The following is a 17141-nucleotide window of genomic DNA, read 5'->3' as shown; positions in this document are numbered from 1 at the left end:
AGACGGAGACAGAGAGAGAGAGAGAGATGCTGTATGTGCCTAGTGCTATGACTCAGACAGAGAGAGAGATTGATGCTGTATGTGCTACTTACTGCCCTACAAAACACCCAGACCCACTGAACTCACTGATACAATGACCCCACCTCAGTCACTATGCCATCTAGTAGCTAGCTGCTTCTAGCCATTAACACACCTCATTAACACACCTCGATCTGCTTGCTATACTAGCTGTAGTTGCCATCGGTACGGCTGTTCTATACTGTCCTTGAAGACAGGTTAACACTCTGCAAGGCAATCTGTACTACTATCTCAGTCTACACAGCAAGGATAGCTGCCCCTCGCCCCCATTCAAGAACAGAGAACACACAGCAACAGCTAGGGTGAGACTAGATAAAAACCGTGTACCTGATAAACAGGCCAACAACCACAGATGGACACTACAGACACATGACCAGAACCCAGAGAAAGCATGGCAGCACCTCTTCAGTGTCAGCCTGTATTGATCCACCCACTACTAAGTCCCTACCATCCTTCAACACAGAACGAGCCCTGCAGCTACGCCAAGGGAAGAGGGGAGAAAGGGAAGAGGGAGAAAGGGAAGAGGGGAGAAAGGGAAGAGGGGAGAAAGGGAAGAAAGGGAAGAGGGGAGAAAGGGAAGAGGGGAGAAAGGGAAGAGGGGAGAAAGGGAAGAGGGGAGAAAGGGAAGAAAGGGAAGAGGGGAGAAAGGGAAGAGGGGAGAAAGGGAAGAAAGGAAGAAAGGGAAGAGGGGAGAAAGGAAGAAAGGGAAGAAAGGGAAGAGGGGAGAAAGGGAAGAAAGGGAAGAAAGGGAAGAGGGGAGAAAGGGAAGAAAGGGAAGAGGGGAGAAAGGGAAGAAAGGGAAGAGGGGAGAAAGGGAGAAAAGGGGAGAAAGGAAGAAAGGAGAGAGGGAAGAAAGGGAAGAGGGGAGAAAGGAAGAGGGGAGAAAGGGAAGAAGGGAAGAGGGGAGAAAGGGAAGAGGGGAGAAAGGGAAGAGGGGAGAAAGGGAAGAAAGGGAAGAGGGGAGAAAGGGAAGAAAGGGAAGAGGGAAGAAAGGGAAGAAGGGAAGAGGGGAGAAAGGGAGAGGGGAGAAAGGGAAGAAGGGAAGAGGGGAGAAAGGGAAGAAAGGGAAGAGGGGAGAAAGGGAAGAAAGGGAAGAGGGGAGAAAGGGGAGAGGGGAGAAAGGGAAGAGGGGAGAAAGGGGAGAGGGGAGAAAGGGAGAGAGAGACAGGGTTACAATTAGCTTTTGTTTCATTCACACGTGACAAACAGGACTCCCTCCCTTCCCCCTTCTTTCCTTAGAGGAGTAGTGGGGCCTCTGTTTGCGTGAAAGAAAGTAGAGCAGGACTGGGCTGTGTGTGTGTGTGTGTGTGTATATATAAACACCGCTCAGGCGGCGTGACATGCAATGCAGGTGCTGAGCACATGGCCCCGCAGAGAGAGGAGACCAAGAGGGAGGGAGAGTAACGGCAGGGGGGGGGGGGGGGGCCAGGCTGTACTCACTGACTCACTTTTGCAGCACTGCCGAGACAGATTGCGCTAGGCTATCTGCGTGAGCAGCAGGCAGCCAACCACGTTACGGAAAAGCCACTCCTTCAGTGCACGGCGCTAGCCAATCAGGCTTGGGGACACTGGTCTTCTGACTAGCGTTTGGGGACACTGGTCTTCTGACTAGTGTTTGGGGACACTGGTCTTCTGACTAGCGTTTGGGGACACTGGTCTTCTGACTAGCGTTTGGGGACACTGGTCTTCTGACTAGCGTTTGGGGACACTGGTCTTCTGACTAGCGTTTGTGGTGATTGTCAATAACCGTAAACCTTTATCATCTTCTCACTGGGTCCCAAGTTGGAATAGAAACAAAAAGTTGCATTTTACTGGAAATAGCCCAAATAACTACTTTAGGGTGTGTGTACGCAAGCGCTGTGCGTGTGTCTGTTAAACTGGGTGGTAAGTGGCCTAATTTGATAGTCCTTGCCATGTAATGGACAATATAGTCTTGATGTTCCAGACCTTGGTGCATTGTTTCCAGTCACTATGAGGAAGAGTTGCTAAGGACGAAAAGCCACTATCAAAATCCTTTCCAATCTTTCTGACTGGCACTGTGCTTTGCTAGAATGAGAGCACCGTGAACAATACCAAACAACGGTGTCCTCGACTCCTCAATTCTCAGTGGTTGGCAGAAGATGGAGTGGCCATTACCGGCTGTGTGGAACTGAACAGCAAACTCACTTTTCTAACATCCGTTATATGCATGCTGTGACAGTGTGAGTCAAGGTTACTGAATACAGACAGGGCTGAAGGAAATAGCACAACAAGGTGTAATCTTGCTGCGACAGTCTGGATAAAGGAACAGTATGTTTTCTGAAAACTGAAGAGAGCAGATCAATTCTGTTGCTCTTGAAAAAGTGATGGTTCAAACCTGTTCAAGATGCTGTTTCAACACTGAAATGACAATAGTTCAAAACAACTAACATTCCTTTATTCCAGCTTGGGACAAAGCTCAGACCCTCACAGGGGGCCCTGATCCAAAAACACACCATCTGACCCTCCCAACGAGATGATAGGATCTGGGGCTGCTTTGAAAGGACGTGTCATTGAGAATCAGAACTGAACAACCCACAGTATTATATAGGCCTCTGTTGGTGACATAAATCCTTAAACAAGGCCTGGAATCAAAGAAAATAAAACACTAACAACTCAAAACCTGTGATTTCCTCTCTCAATAGAAAACAATTTTTTCCCAATCAAGACTGAATTCGAAAATGTCAAATTTGTTCATTCAAAGAATTGGACTTGGAAAAGGAACTAAGTTAAAATCTTTTCCCGTGAAAAATAAACTCTAAAATCATGATCTACTCTTAAAACAGAGAAATGCTCATATTTGCAACATCAAGTACTTTGTATTATATTGATATGTTCTGTAGCTGACATGAGCAGCTTTCCCCACCACATTTCCCCTCCAACAGCACAGCCCCTCTTCTTCCCAAACAGGTTCCGTCAGAGTCGTTCTGTCTCCAATGAAATCTAATAGGCTGGGTAAAATGAGCCTGGTGTTTACGGCTGCCTGTGCATGTCCCTCTTTCCCTCCCCACCTTCCACCCTCCCCTCCAGTTAACAGCTAGCTAAGTCTCCCTCCCGGGCAGTTCCAGGAGATAGATAGCTTCAGCACTGAGCTGTGGCTGGGGGGGGGGGGGGGGGTGATGTTACAAAGCTCAGGCTAGCCATGTGCTCTCTGCTCATGTGGCCCTATGAGCAGAGTGAGGCAGGCTGGAGGGAAGGCTGGAGGGAAGGCTGGAGGGAAGGCTGAAAGAAGAGCGGGAGGAGTCCCCAGCATGGTGTACACAGCCATTCTCACTCTCTCCCCCATTTCCCTTTCTCCCCAGCCATCTCTCACACACAGCCATTTTAACACGCATTAAATCAAACAGCAGCAGTTAGGTCAGAAACACATTCCATGTTGGACAGCACAGACCACATCTTAGGAAGTCATAAAGTAGTAAACTCTAAATAACTAATACAGCCTAACAAAGGACAAAATGTCTTGAGAAAAACAGCTCAAACCGACAAGCATGGGAAATAAAGATCTGCTTGCAAGCAGGCAGCCTTATATGCAAGTTCCTCGTCGGTTTGGTCTCTAGCTTACTCACTTCTATGAAAGGAGGAAGAAATGAAACAAGGAAGTGTGACTTGACTTCTCAGCAGAGTGGCTGATGGCGAGAAGTAACCTCACAGTGACAGTAACCTCAGTGGAAAACAAGAGACATGCTCTGATAAGATACCCGGCCTGGAGATAACATGATCAGAGTTTGTATTCATAAAGAGTCTCAGAGTAGGAGTGCTGATCTAGCATCAGGTCACTCCTGACCAAAATAATTTCATTCATTATGATCTAAAAGGCAAAACTGATCCTAGATCAGCACTCCTACACAGGAGGCCATGTTGCTCAAACAAAGACGACAGAAAAAATAAATAAAAAGTTTAACTAGGCAAGTCAGCTAAGAAAAAAAAATCTTATTTACAATGATAGCCTACCAAAAGGTCCTCCTGTGGGGACGGCAGCTGCGATAAAAAATTTAAATATAGGACCAAACACACATCACAAGAGAGACACCACAACACTACATAAAGAGAGAGCTAAGACAACATAGCATGGCAGCAACACAACATAACAATAACATGGTAGCAACACAAAATATGGTACAAACATTATTGGGCACAGGCAACAGCACAAAGGGCAAGGTAGGGATATGCGTCAACAGCAACCTTGGGAAAATCCTCTGCATTATCATTAACAGCAGACTCATACATTTCCTCAGTGAAAACAATGTACTGAGCAAATGTCAAATTGGCTTTTTACCAAAGTACCATACGACAGACCACATATTCACCCTGCACACCCTAATTGACAAACAAACAGACCAAAACAAAGGCAAAGACTTCTCATGCTTTGTTGATTTAAAAAACAAAAGCCTTTGACTCAATTTGGCATGAGAGTCTGCTTTAAAAATTGATGGAAAGTGGTGTTGGGGGGGAAACATGCAACAAAATCCATGTACACAAACAACAAGTGTGCAGTTAAAATTGGCAAGAAACACCCATTTCTTTCCACAGGGCCATGCAGCTTAAGCCACACCCGCTTCAACAAAAATATCAACGAATTGGTGAGGGCACTAGAAGTCTGCAGCACCCGGCCTCACCCTACTAGAATCCGAAGTCAAATGTCTACTGTTTGTTGATGATCTGCTGCCTCTGTCGCAGACCAAGGAGGGCCTACAGCAGCACCTAGAGATGTTCTGCATAGATTCAGCCAGACCTGGGCCCTGACAGTAAATCTCAGTAAGACAAAAATAATGGTGTTCCAAAAAAGGTCCAGTCGCCAGGACCACGAATACAAATCCCATCTAGACACCGTTGCCCTAGAGCACAAAAAAAATTATACATACATCAGCGTCACAGGTAACTTGCACAAAGCTGTGAACGAGCTGAGAGACAAGGCAAGAAGGGCATTCTAAGCCATCAAAAAGAACAACATTTGGCATACCAATTAGGATCCGGCTAAAAATACCTGAATCAGTTATAGAACCCATTGCCCTTTATCGTTGTGAAGTCCGGGGTCCGCTCACCAACAAAGATTTCACAAAATGGGACAAACACCAAATTAAGACTCTGCATGCAGAATTCTGCTAAAATATCCTGTGTACAATGTAAAACACCAAATAACGCATGCAGAGCAGAATTAGGCGGATACCCGCTAATTATTAAAATCCAGAAGAAAAAATAACATTTCTACAACCACCTAAAAGGAAGTGACCTGTTGCCACAAGAAAAGGGCAACCAATGAAGAACAAACACCATTGTAAACACAACCCATATTTATTCATTTTCCCTTTTGTACTTTAACTATTTGCACATCGCTACAACACTGTGTGTGTACACACACACACACACACACACACAAAATGAGATTTGAAATGTCTATTATTTTGGAACTTCTGTGAGTAATGCAGCTAGCTGCAGCGACTGAAGGGCTGCCAGCATCACTGTCCAAAGATGAATCAAATGAAAAGTAATCCTCTGTCCAAATCCTGTTATTCAACCTCTGGTCTGGTGCTCATTGGTCACATTAGCAGACTGCCCCACCCCTTGCCCCCAGCCTAAAGTAACACAAAGGTGGAAGAGAGGGGATCAGCAGGGGGCATGTAGAGAGAGAGAGGCGCGTGCAGTCGGGAAACCCATGCCTGCACCAGACTTTTAAAACACCCCTCCCATCATCTCTTCCCCCTCTCTACTCTTCTTCCCACCCCTCCCCTGCTCTCCCCTAACCCACCACTATTGGAGTGCAACCAATAACAATTAGGGAAGAGAACTGCGTGACTCAGTAGGACTTCTACTAGTCAACTGTTACCAAGGAGAGAGGCCTGCTATAGTCTAGTGTGTGTGTGTGTGTGTGTGTGTGTGTGTGTGTGTGTGTGTGTGTGTACTGAGCTTGTCTATCAGGAAATGCTGCTCAGTCTGAGCTCCATAGACAGTAGTACTGAGAAGGAGCCTCTGACAGTAAAGTGATCAGTAAAGGGGGACCGGAGGATGTGGGGGTGTTACAGCAACATGAAGCAACTACACACATGTAGGCCTATGTCACATACTTATAACTTCAAAGGCTGGTGGGAGTTTACAACATACACTACAAGTAATTCAAGAAAAAATTTTATACCAGTATTCAGTCCTGCAAAAGTGCATTATTTAAGATGGAAATAATTTCAAATGTACTGAATCTCAAATAAAATAAAAATCCTGATTTCCCTCTTCACTAAATAAGCTTATGTTAAATTCCAATAACTAAAAATGGAGGACCATGCTAGTGTAAATGCATCAAGAGTGGAAAATATCTGTAGTTGTTTGTTTGTTTCCTGGCCAGTACGTGCTTTAAATACACCCTAAATCCAGCTTGGCTGTGGAGAGGGGGTGGGGGTGCTGGGTCAGTCTGCTGGTCGAACATGCCACACTAACACGGCAGCTTTCCCTCATCACACAGAGAGGGAGGCAGGGGGAGGAGGGAGATTGGGTGACATGAGTTCTCTGTACACCCACACTGCCCTAGTTTCCCTCTCTCCTAGTCTCTCCTAGCCCCCTCCATGCAGCTCCCAGGGAGGAAAACCCCACCGCGGCCACCAACATACAAGATCAGATCCTCACCAGCACCAGAGGTAGAGGTGCACAGGAAAGTAGTGTGTGTGTGTGTATATTAAACAAGCACACACACAGCAAACATAGCAACAGGAACTCTATCACATCACTCCTGAGTTAAAGTAGCTTAGTCGAAGACCTTTGTACACCGATCATCTGCTTGCCCACAGCTTCGATATACTACCTGCCTGTATCACACACCATGACTCACTGAACAACTATTAATTACACTCATTCCTGTTTCAACCACAAACAGCTTTAAATCACATGAGATTAGCTTTTATAAAGCTTTTTATTAAGATTATCTTTAATCAATCTTTCAAAAGGGTTTTAATGAACTCTTTGTACATTTTCATTGGAGACTCTCTGTTCCGCCTATACCCAAAGGCAACAGCACATATCCAGACAGTTTAGCTTTCTGCTAGAGACTAGAAACTTCCTTCCCTCCCCTGGACTAACCAGACCAGACCTAATGACGTTGCCAACACCACCAAGGACCTTAGGATATACAAAGCAGCTCCAATATTAGCCTACTGGCACTAACACAAATAAGGATTGTTATCATCTTAGTTCAGTTGAAATTAATTGCCATTTACACCAATTTTGTAACAGACAGTTTGCCCACACAAGAAACTGCCTGTCGATGTGGTGGAATATACACCCTCACTTCACACTGAAGAAGCAACAGAAAAGTTCAGTGCTCAGACAGTTCCTAGCAACACCAGACAGTACACCAGGGTTGTACCTGTAAAACCCCTCTGAAAACAAATACAATAAAATGACAAAACTAAATAAAAACAAACCAAAAATTCAAATCACTAGAAATGCTGCAAAAAAATGTAGTCACTGTTCACCAAGTATTCCCACAAATAAAAAAAGGAGACATGATCGTGTCTCAATGTAATCAAGGTATAAAATTATTGCTATTTTCAAATACAATCTCGTTTGGTCTTAGTCAATTTGCAGTGTACAAATTATTATAATCATGTTCTGGCCCCTGATCGGTCTGTAGCTGACTTTTTATTTAAACTTTATTTAACTAGGCAAGTCAGTTAAGAACAAATTCTTATTTACAATGATGGCCTAGGAACAGTGGGTTAACTGCCTTGTTCAGGGGCAGAACAACAGATTTTTACCTTGTCAGCTCGGGAATTCAATCTAGCAACCTTCTGGTTACTAGTCCAACGCTCTAACCAGTAGGCTACCTGCCGCCCCAAATCTAGTTGTCTACCCCTGCAGTACACGGTCTGTCAACAACACTTATATTAAATTATTCACAAGTATAAAACTCCAACTTTGTTACCGGAAAAAAAGCTTCTTCAAACAAAGCTTGACAGAAAACTGACCCTGCTCCCCTTGACAGGGAAACAATCAACATTGGAAAACTGGAAAATCCACAGTAAATTCAATTGTGAAAACAGTGAAAATCCACACTGAATTTTACAACTCAGTAGTAGTTTATCCTTTGCTCAGCCATGCAGTTATTCTAGCTTGCTTACCTGTATATATCGGAGGGCGCTCCTCAGGACACTGAGGTTAGAGGTCTTCTTCTCGTCTGCATTGGGGATGTTTCTCTTCAGGGTGTCAAAGCACTCCTTCAGGTGAGCACGTCTGAGTGTAAGGGATGGAGGGATGGAGGTAGAGAGGAGAGCCTTTTAGTTAGAGGAAGAGGCAGGACGAGACGTGATTTCACATATTCAGATTCAAAAAATAAAAATAAAATGCTGCAAACCAATTTACCATTTGGGACTTATAAATAATTCCTAGTAAGATAAGACATATTGAACAGGTTTCTGTTTCCTGGTAAAACATCTCTGATAAGGCAACAACTCCCCTGCTTAGTCCCGTTCTGGGCATTATAACTCTACTACTACAGTACATGGAAGTACTAGCAGAATATTCAAAGCCATTAACAAGTCCAAGATGTCAATTATCGTCTGACAAATGCAATAGATTAGCCATAAGTGAATAAATGGGAGTACAATTTGTTCTTAGAACAAGACAGAGAAGCAAGCAAGCAACTCGGTTGAAAAAAAAGACGTGGGCAATAATAGTGGGCTCCCGAGTTGCGCAGCGGTCTAAGGCACTGTATCTCAGTGCAAGAGGCATCACTACAGTCCCTGGTTCGAATCCAGGCTGTATCACATTCGGCCGTGGTTGGGAGTCCCATAGGGCGGAGCACAATTGGGCCAGCGTCGTGCGGGTTTGGCCGGTGTAGGCCGTCATTGTAAATAAGAATGTTCTTAACTGACTTGCCTAGTTAAATAAAAAAGGTTCAATTATACATTAAAAAAAATATATAAAAAAAAAAAATATATATATATATAAATGTTTTTAAAGTGCACACCTAATCTCAACCTTAAACTGCCCTGTGCAAAGAGCTCAACCCTCTTTGTTTAATAAAGGCGACCATGGGAGAGAGATGCACCCACCTGTTTTTCTCAAGCTTGTTATGTACTTCTCTTGTCCCTGCCCTGTAAAAGCACAGATCGGAGCACATTATAAGATTGGGTGTCCAGAATGGGCAAGACGACGAGACTCACAGAACAAGAATCAACCAACAAATATAAAGTACTCCATCATCTGCTACTTTACTTCAACAATATACTGTATAATATGCACAGGGAGCTAATTGGATCTGATTATTGCACAATTGTCCAATCAGGACATACCCATTATGAAGTACATAAGCCAAGAATCATTTAGTCCAAGAATCCTTCAGTGCAGTGACTTTTCATGGTTCGTGATTCTTCCGATACCGTTTGTGCCTTACCGCTCAACAAGTGACTGACAATCACAGCCACAGTTACAGACAAAGGAAAACTAAAATGCAAATGGAGGAAAAAAAATCCAAGTACAAACCATCTCTCCTATAAATAACTAAATGGCCACTTACCCTCCAGGCCTCTTCTTCCCATCCAGGTCAGGGGGGCTGCCTCGGCCCCCAACAGGGCTGGTCTGGCCTCCACACGGATTCTGGGGGGGCCCTGGCTGGGGGGCTGAGACGATGGAGCCAGGGTAGGGCTGCACCAGCTGGGGAGACTGCTGTTGTTGCTTCTGCAGCAGTTTATGGTTTCCAGATTGGGGGGAAACAATCTGTGGAAGGTGATGATGGTGGTGATGATGATTCTGCTTGTGGTCGCCAGATTGGGCCAAAGGCAAGTGGTGGGAGGGGTCTGTCTTCACCTGAGGAGAGAGAGCCAAAAGCACACCCTGTCCCTGGTGGCCCTGCCCTGGGGAGTGAGGGTCCCTCCTGGGGGAGGCCAGGTGGGGTGCTGCCCCAGCCTGGGGGGACAGGGAGGTGGAGGAGGGGGTTGGGACGGTGGGGGGCAGACCTGTGTGGTTGGAGGTCATCATGGGGATAGGGATGACAGTCATGGAGGGGGGCGGCAGCGGGGGAGGGACAAAGGCGGGGCAGCGCTCTGAGTAGGGGCAGGACTCTTCTGCTCGGGTCACATGGTTCATCTGGATGGGGGAGGAGTAGGTAGTGACATCATTGCGTTTGTGGTCAGATAGCTGTTGGAGGCGAAGCTTCTCCCGCAGCTCATTCTCCTCTGTGGGGAGAGAAAGACACATGGTTAGAGGACAGAGCATGCTAACAGTTAGAGCAGCAAGGTTAGGTACCAGCAGAAACATGTCACAACATTTCTAGCGTCCTCTGACTAATCTCCATCTAGTGAGTTTGACAGCCGGGTTCACTCCCAACGAACACTACAAATCAATAAACAAAAAAGAGGGGAGGGAGGAAAACTAGAATAGCTGGAAGGAAGCATTCAGCCAGCCATTCCCCTAGCTAGCAGTGTTCACAGCTTACATTGCCGTTGTACGGTCTGAATTGAAATAGGATGCCAGACACTGACATACGTTCATACCAGACCTGTAGGCATAGACCTCATCCTGCCTCCTGGAACTCTGCCAACTTATAAGAGCCGGATAATGCAGCCGCAATGCCTTGCCTGCCAGAACAGTGAAACTAGTTACAAGAATTGACATTATATTAAACAGAGCTCGTCTTTGAGTGAATCCTGTAGTGCACTATATGGAGAATAGGTGCCATTTCCGAGGCAGCCAAAGTCCTCATTACGGTGCGCTTCTTGGTGTTGGCTGGTTGCCTGGCTAGATGTTAAAAGAATAAACAGCATTGAGTTTGTCGAGTTGATTCACACAGGTCTGTAGTATGACAGGAGGACTGACTGACAGTGTGTGTGAGGTAAAATCTGTGCTGCGCTCAGTGTGAGACATTTTATTTTTTTGAAGAGTGGGGTATATTCCAAGGTCAGTGTGTCCAAGTAAAAGCAGGTTTTATGCCTCTCGCCCCATCTCATTCATACTGACATAGTTCCAATGTAGAAAGGGATATATTCTGTTGGGATATTACGAGCTTCTGTATTTCCCCAAATGCATCTCCTTACTGGAGACCCATATGCAACGACTGTAGTATGTGTAGGCCTACATACTGTAATGAAGAGTTTGTGAAACTTTGAGCTGAAGCAGAATTGTTTTTCTGGGAAAATTCCTTCTGTGATATCTCCACATCTACTGAGAGCCCAGAGAGAAAGAGAGCGAGAAAGACTTGTCTGTTAGAACAGTTCAGTACTGATGCGCTTAACATTAGGGCCACATGCTGTCCTTGAGAATGAGCTCACATTGCGTATTCCTTGTTCTTTCAACACAATGTTGTCTCAGAGTGGGGGAGAAAAGACGACAACCTGGACAAGCCAGGGAGACAAAGGAAAAGAGGGGGTTGAATCCCTGAGTTCTACCAACGACCTCACCTATCTTCATCCAATCAGATTGGAGAATCACCACCCCCCCAACAGCACGTGTTTCAATGTGTAGATACTAGGGGGAAAGGGGGGGTTGTCCAGTTGCTATGGTAACAGTAGTGTTAGAACCCGTCAGACACAAGAGCTTTTACAGCCATCCTTTACGTTGATAAGGGCTGGAGCAGAGCCGTGCCAAGTCCGGCCATTACAGCACGTTAGCTACACAACGTTGCCTTCTTCCCTTAGACCACCATATCCAATTAGGTTGTTCTGAGAACTTCTCAGAAGCGTGGGAGATAGAGGTCATACAATGGATTGGGCCCAAGCTGTGGTAACTTACCTGATTATCGGGAGGGTATAGCTGACTAGTCAAAGATATTGACAAAAGCAAAAGTCTCAAAGTATAGCATAACAGTGTGTGTGTCGGTCACAATAGCGCTCTCTGCCTGCGCATCTTCCAAAAGAGGCCAAGGCCATAACATACATGGAACATGATTTCACAGTGAACACAGGCATTGGACATATTTTCTTCATAGCCAGGAACAAGCAACAGCTCTGCTCTCCCCAGCACAGCAGAGGCCTGGAGGCCAGATCATCAGCAACACTGAAAGCCACCTCAGTCTTAAGAGTCTCAAATAAATAGCAGATCATAGCCGCGGGAAGTAGTTTGGGGGTGCTGCGATATTGTTCTTCGAGTGTGGGTGGGGGTTGCCCACATGCTCCAGACGGCTATCAGGCCGCTAATACAGGACTATTAAAGGCCAACTGCACTACTTTTGTGAGAGAAAAAAAAAAAATGGTATTTCTTTTTGATTCCCCCTTATTAACCTAACCTGAACTAGGCCGATTTAAGTTAGTAAAAATAAAATGTCCAAGACCAGGGTTGTATTAGTGCACACCCTAGCACTGTCATCAGTGTAAACAACACCATCATTAGTTTTTAACCACCACCTCAGGCCTATCCGCTACACTCATTAGCAACAAATTGCAGTCAGAGTTCAAAGTTCAGGAGCTCCGAGAAGTGCTCTCCTCCCACAAGAACAACCCATAAAACTCCAGGAGGACTAGATTGGTTCGGACAAACCCCAGAAGGATTGGTTCGGACAAACCCCAGAAGGATTGGTTCAACCTTGCCCAGTCACACACCCAGAGTAGGATTCAAAAGGTCAAACTGAGTACATCAAATACAAAGCCAGCACTGTCTAATTCCGCTCTACAAGTACATGAGAAGAATGGTCCTTCACAAACCCATTCCAGAGATCAACCCCTGCCCAGAGCCAGGAATAAGTCCTCCTCATGCATCTGAGAAGGATGGTCCTTTAAAAACCCATTAAATACTTAAACCTCCTTTTAAGTGCAGAGCTTGTCATTTGTTGGACAGGTAGTGTTGAGGTGTCGAAACGCCAAAATCAATAGTATTGGTCGCTTACACATATTTTGCAGATGTTATCGCGGGTGTAGTGAAATGCTTATGTTCCTAGCTCCAACAGTGCAGTAATACTTAATAATACACAAATATAAGAACAGGCAATTTTTTTATTTTACCTTTATTTAACTAGGCAAGTCAGTTAAGAACAAATTCTTAATTTCAATGACGGCCTAGGTTGATTAACTGCCTTGTTCAGGGGCAGAACGACAGATTTGTACCTTGTCAGCTCGAGGATTCGAACTTGCAACCTTTCGGTTACTAGTCCAACGCTCTAACCACTAGGCTAACCCGCCGCCCCAATGTCAGAGTCAGGCAATGTCAGAGTCCAGAATATAAATGTATATGATGGTGTGTATCGCTATTATTGACACTATATTAATAGAAAAGGCGTATACAGCAGTAGTTATATGATGAGCCATGACTAGAATACAGTACTAACAAAGTGTGTAAACATTAATTAAAGTGACCAGCATTCAATGACTATGTACACAGGTCATTACCCCTCTGTCCTCTCTGCAAATGAATGACAAATCAATAACCTGACTGGTGAGTAGGAAGCTGTGGATAAGGTAGAGGAAGGGGTTGTTGTAACTTTTACCATCTTGGTTCTCAATCCATGAGTAATCAGAAGTGAAAGCATTGACCTAAAATGTGAGAGAATGACGCCCACTCCTTGGTTTCCGGTAGAAATCGGAGGCACAGTTGAGGATAGCCTAGTTCTCATGCAATTTATAAACATCATTTTGTAAATCAACTTGAGAGTCAAGTCTGGTTTAAGTTTGTCAACTGCATTAGTTTGTCAATTAAAACACTTTCCAATAACCTTATTTTCTTCAGCAAATTGGTTGACTCGAGACAATGAGCTCTTATATAATAACACACACTTTCAAAGGACAGGAAAAACAAGATTCAGTGAGAGGAGTTACTTGGTTAATGTTTGCTTGACTTACTAATTATCTAGTGAAATTTTGCATCGCTTTTAGCTCTATAGCCTTGATAGAATGGAGCTAAAAACATGTGTAGTTCCACTTATATAACCACAGCACATAGCAGGAGTGTACAGTCGAGCGGGAGAAACACTGCCCTACTTTCTTCCACACTGACCTAGCAGCAGCACCAGAGAGAAGAGAACAGGGAGGGAGGGGGCCTCGGAGTGTAGGAGTGCCGAGCATGCACGTGGTGAAAGGGCCCGCCCCCGTTGCAGATACTGGGCAGATCAACATGAACACGTCACCAGCAACACGCTAAAAAAATACGTGATTAGCTCGCGAGCCGAAGGTTCCTTTACTATGAATGCTCTATTTAGCCTACATTTCAGTTTAAAAAAAGTGCCATGTACGAAATCACAAAATTTAAAGTTGTATTCATACAATTATTTTAGGAGTTCAAAAGACTGATCGCCACAGAAACCGAGAGGGAAACCTGAAATCTGTCATATGATCCCCTGCTATGTCAGGTCAAATTATGCAAAACGGATTTAGTACTCCCGTCGCCACCGCCCTTTCCTGCGAGTTGTTTTCTCGAATGTAAAATAATGAATGAAGGTTACTATTCAACTTTAAAAGCGGTCACCAAATGTTAAGGTTTTGCCGAGATATCATAGCTGGAAACAGTGTTGCAAATAAACACGATCGTTTCAAGACTTGATAGGCGTTTCGATCGTACGTCTAATGCAGTAAAATTCACATGGCTACATTGTCTCCTGTCACACATCCAAATTATACATTTGTAGTCAACTTCTTAGAACAAGGAGCCACTGAAATAGGTTACCATTTCAAATCACACCTCAAATTTCTCAAGCCATTTAACTCTGTAAAGCCAACTATATAGTCGAGACAAGGAAGTCTAATCACAACCCCCCAACGCAAACAAAGGCAATCCAATCAACTGTGCACGTAATTTAATTATAAAGCAAAATCATTTATTACGGTAAGTCAATTTACATTGAGGTAAAATGCATGCAGAGATTCTTCTCACAGTAGAAAGAAGTTAGACATTTGACACATCTAAATAACGAATTCGTTTGATCCTTTAAAACTTTGAAAGCCTCTAGAAAACCTATAATTGATTGCAACCTTTACATACCACGTGCTTTCTGTTGTTGCTGGGCTTGCAATTCCAAAAACTTTGCTGCTTCTAAAAGCGTCTCGATGCTCATTTCTTCTCCGTATTGGAAACAAAACGTTACAAGTAAAAATGTTTAGCAAATGTTACAGGGTAAGCACTTTATTTTTCAGTGTAAGGATCCAGTCTTTCAATCAGCAAAACTGAAGAAAAAGGTAATCGGAGACCCCTCGTAGAAACTCTTCCACATACGTAGAGGAGTTGCAACAAGATGGCGCTGAGAGTAGTAGGTAACAAATCAGGGCCAAAAGCATACCATTTATGACCGCCCACACATGTATTCCCTCCCATACACGGCAATGACAAAGAAAACAAGAAATGGAGTCTTGGAATGAACTGACCTGCTATTTCTTATAATGAAAGAAACGAAGCATGAAAATTAAACAAATTGTGCAAGTCGTTCCTCAGTTGAATTTAAACAACTCAGTATGTTGACTCCAAAAGTTGTTTCAACATTGAATTTCATAGTGTTATAATTAACAAACTATATGTTCTATCAAATATTCCTAATCCACGATTTATCTGTATCCGTTCACGGCAAGACGTATCATTTCCCAATAGCCAATCACCAGGGAGAACAACAAGGTATGGCGCTTGAACACATGGGCAAAGTGCAGTAGCCATCATTCGAATATTATGATTGGTCTCCAGGTCTGTGGCCTCAGCAACCAGCGATCAATTTCCGCCATACATTTATTAGTCATCACAGTTGTGTCTGTTTAAAGTAATGTTAAGGGAAACGTGTAATTTATTGATTGTGTTGCAACCATTTGCCGTGGTCAACCGTCATAAATGTACCATTAGTCATACAAAGGGTGTGGTGGAATAGTCAATTCACAAACAGTGTGGTTCAGGGCGGGGCGGCTTTAAACGAGACCAATTCGAGCGTTTGTTATATAACGAGACAGTATGCCTTTCCTTCCCGCCACATGGCCGAGCCTCGACGACCTTGGGCTAACTGTCTGGATGTTCGGCGAGGAGTCCATTTTCTCAGTTTAACTCTGGGCAGTAATGTTCTTTTGCTTTGTCAGCATACCCCTTCAACTTAGATAATTAACAAGTATTATGCTTGCTTGTGTTTTTTACTGGCGTGATAGCTATTTAACTGTTTTCAAGACCAAAGTTATCATAAATTCAACCAAAAAGTGACAACCTCAAGCAACCATTGTGTGTCAAATATAGAGACACAAGCCTCTTGTAATCAGCACATTGCTGTTCTATTTATCACACTGACACAGCAATACAGGCAGGAAGTCAATATTGCGGCTTTAAAAAAGGCCACAATGTGATAGTGACAGTCACATATATTGTCACCTTTTACAGATGCACAATTGAGTGCATCCTGTTGGGTTGTATCACTGCCTGGTACGGCAACTGCACCGCCCACAACCGCAGGGCTCTCCAGAGGGTGGTGCGGTCTGCACAACGCATCACCAGGTTAAACTACCTGCCCTCCAAGACGCCTATAGCACCCGATGTCACAGGAAGGCCAAAAAGATACTCAATAACAATGACCACCCGAGCCACTGCCCGTTCACACCGCTATCATCCAGAACGCGAGGTCAGTACAGGTGCATCAAAGCTGGGACAGAGAAGCTGTTTTTCAGTCTCTCAAGGCCATCAGACTGTTAAATAGCCATCACTAGCACAGAGGCTGCTACCTACATACAGACTTGAAATCATTGGCCACTTTAATGTTTACATATCTTGTTACTCATCTCATATGTATATACTGTATTCTATACAGAAATTGCTCATCTATATATATTCTTATAAACTTGGTGGTTCGAGCCCTGAATGCTGATTGGCTGACAGCCATGGTATATCAGACTGTATACCACAGAGTTGACAATTTATTTTTACTGCCCTAATTACATTGGTAACCAGTTTATAACAGCAATAAGGCACCTCGGGTTTGTGATATGGCCAATATACCACGGCTAAGGGCTGTATTCCAGGCACTCCGCGTTGCGCCTAAGAACAGCCCTTAGCCGTGGTATATTGGCCATATACCACACCTCCTCGGGCCTTATTGCTTAATTATTCCATTCCTTTACTTAGATTTGTGTGTATTCGGTATTTGTTTTGAAATGGTTAGATATTGCTGCACTGTCCGAACTAGA

The 17141-nt window shown here is 44.2% G+C and overlaps 1 protein-coding gene across 3 annotated transcripts in view; it reads right to left on the bottom strand.

The window, feature by feature from the left end:
- LOC115206287 (max-binding protein MNT) overlaps positions 1–16421 on the bottom strand; it is a 26714-nt gene extending 10293 nt beyond the window's left edge. The window contains exons 1-4 of one of the 3 annotated variants that reach the window (XM_029773066.1): positions 14980–16421; positions 9596–10253; positions 9132–9173; positions 8199–8310 (exon numbers count right to left, since the gene is read on the bottom strand). In XM_029773066.1, the coding sequence (XP_029628926.1) occupies positions 8199–8310; positions 9132–9173; positions 9596–10253; positions 14980–15052 (885 nt within the window). In that variant the 5' untranslated portion in view covers positions 15053–16421. The remainder of the gene's footprint in view (positions 1–8198; positions 8311–9131; positions 9174–9595; positions 10254–14979) is intronic. The other 2 variants (XM_029773064.1, XM_029773065.1) reach the window with 2 other exon arrangements.
- Between the last annotated feature and the right edge of the window lie 720 nt (positions 16422–17141).

The sequence above is a fragment of the Salmo trutta genome, chromosome 13 (genome assembly GCF_901001165.1).
Source record: "Salmo trutta chromosome 13, fSalTru1.1, whole genome shotgun sequence".
Taxonomy (NCBI): domain Eukaryota; kingdom Metazoa; phylum Chordata; class Actinopteri; order Salmoniformes; family Salmonidae; genus Salmo; species Salmo trutta.
Note: the sequence above shows the minus strand (reverse complement) of the source record. Positions and strands in the feature narration are given on the sequence as shown.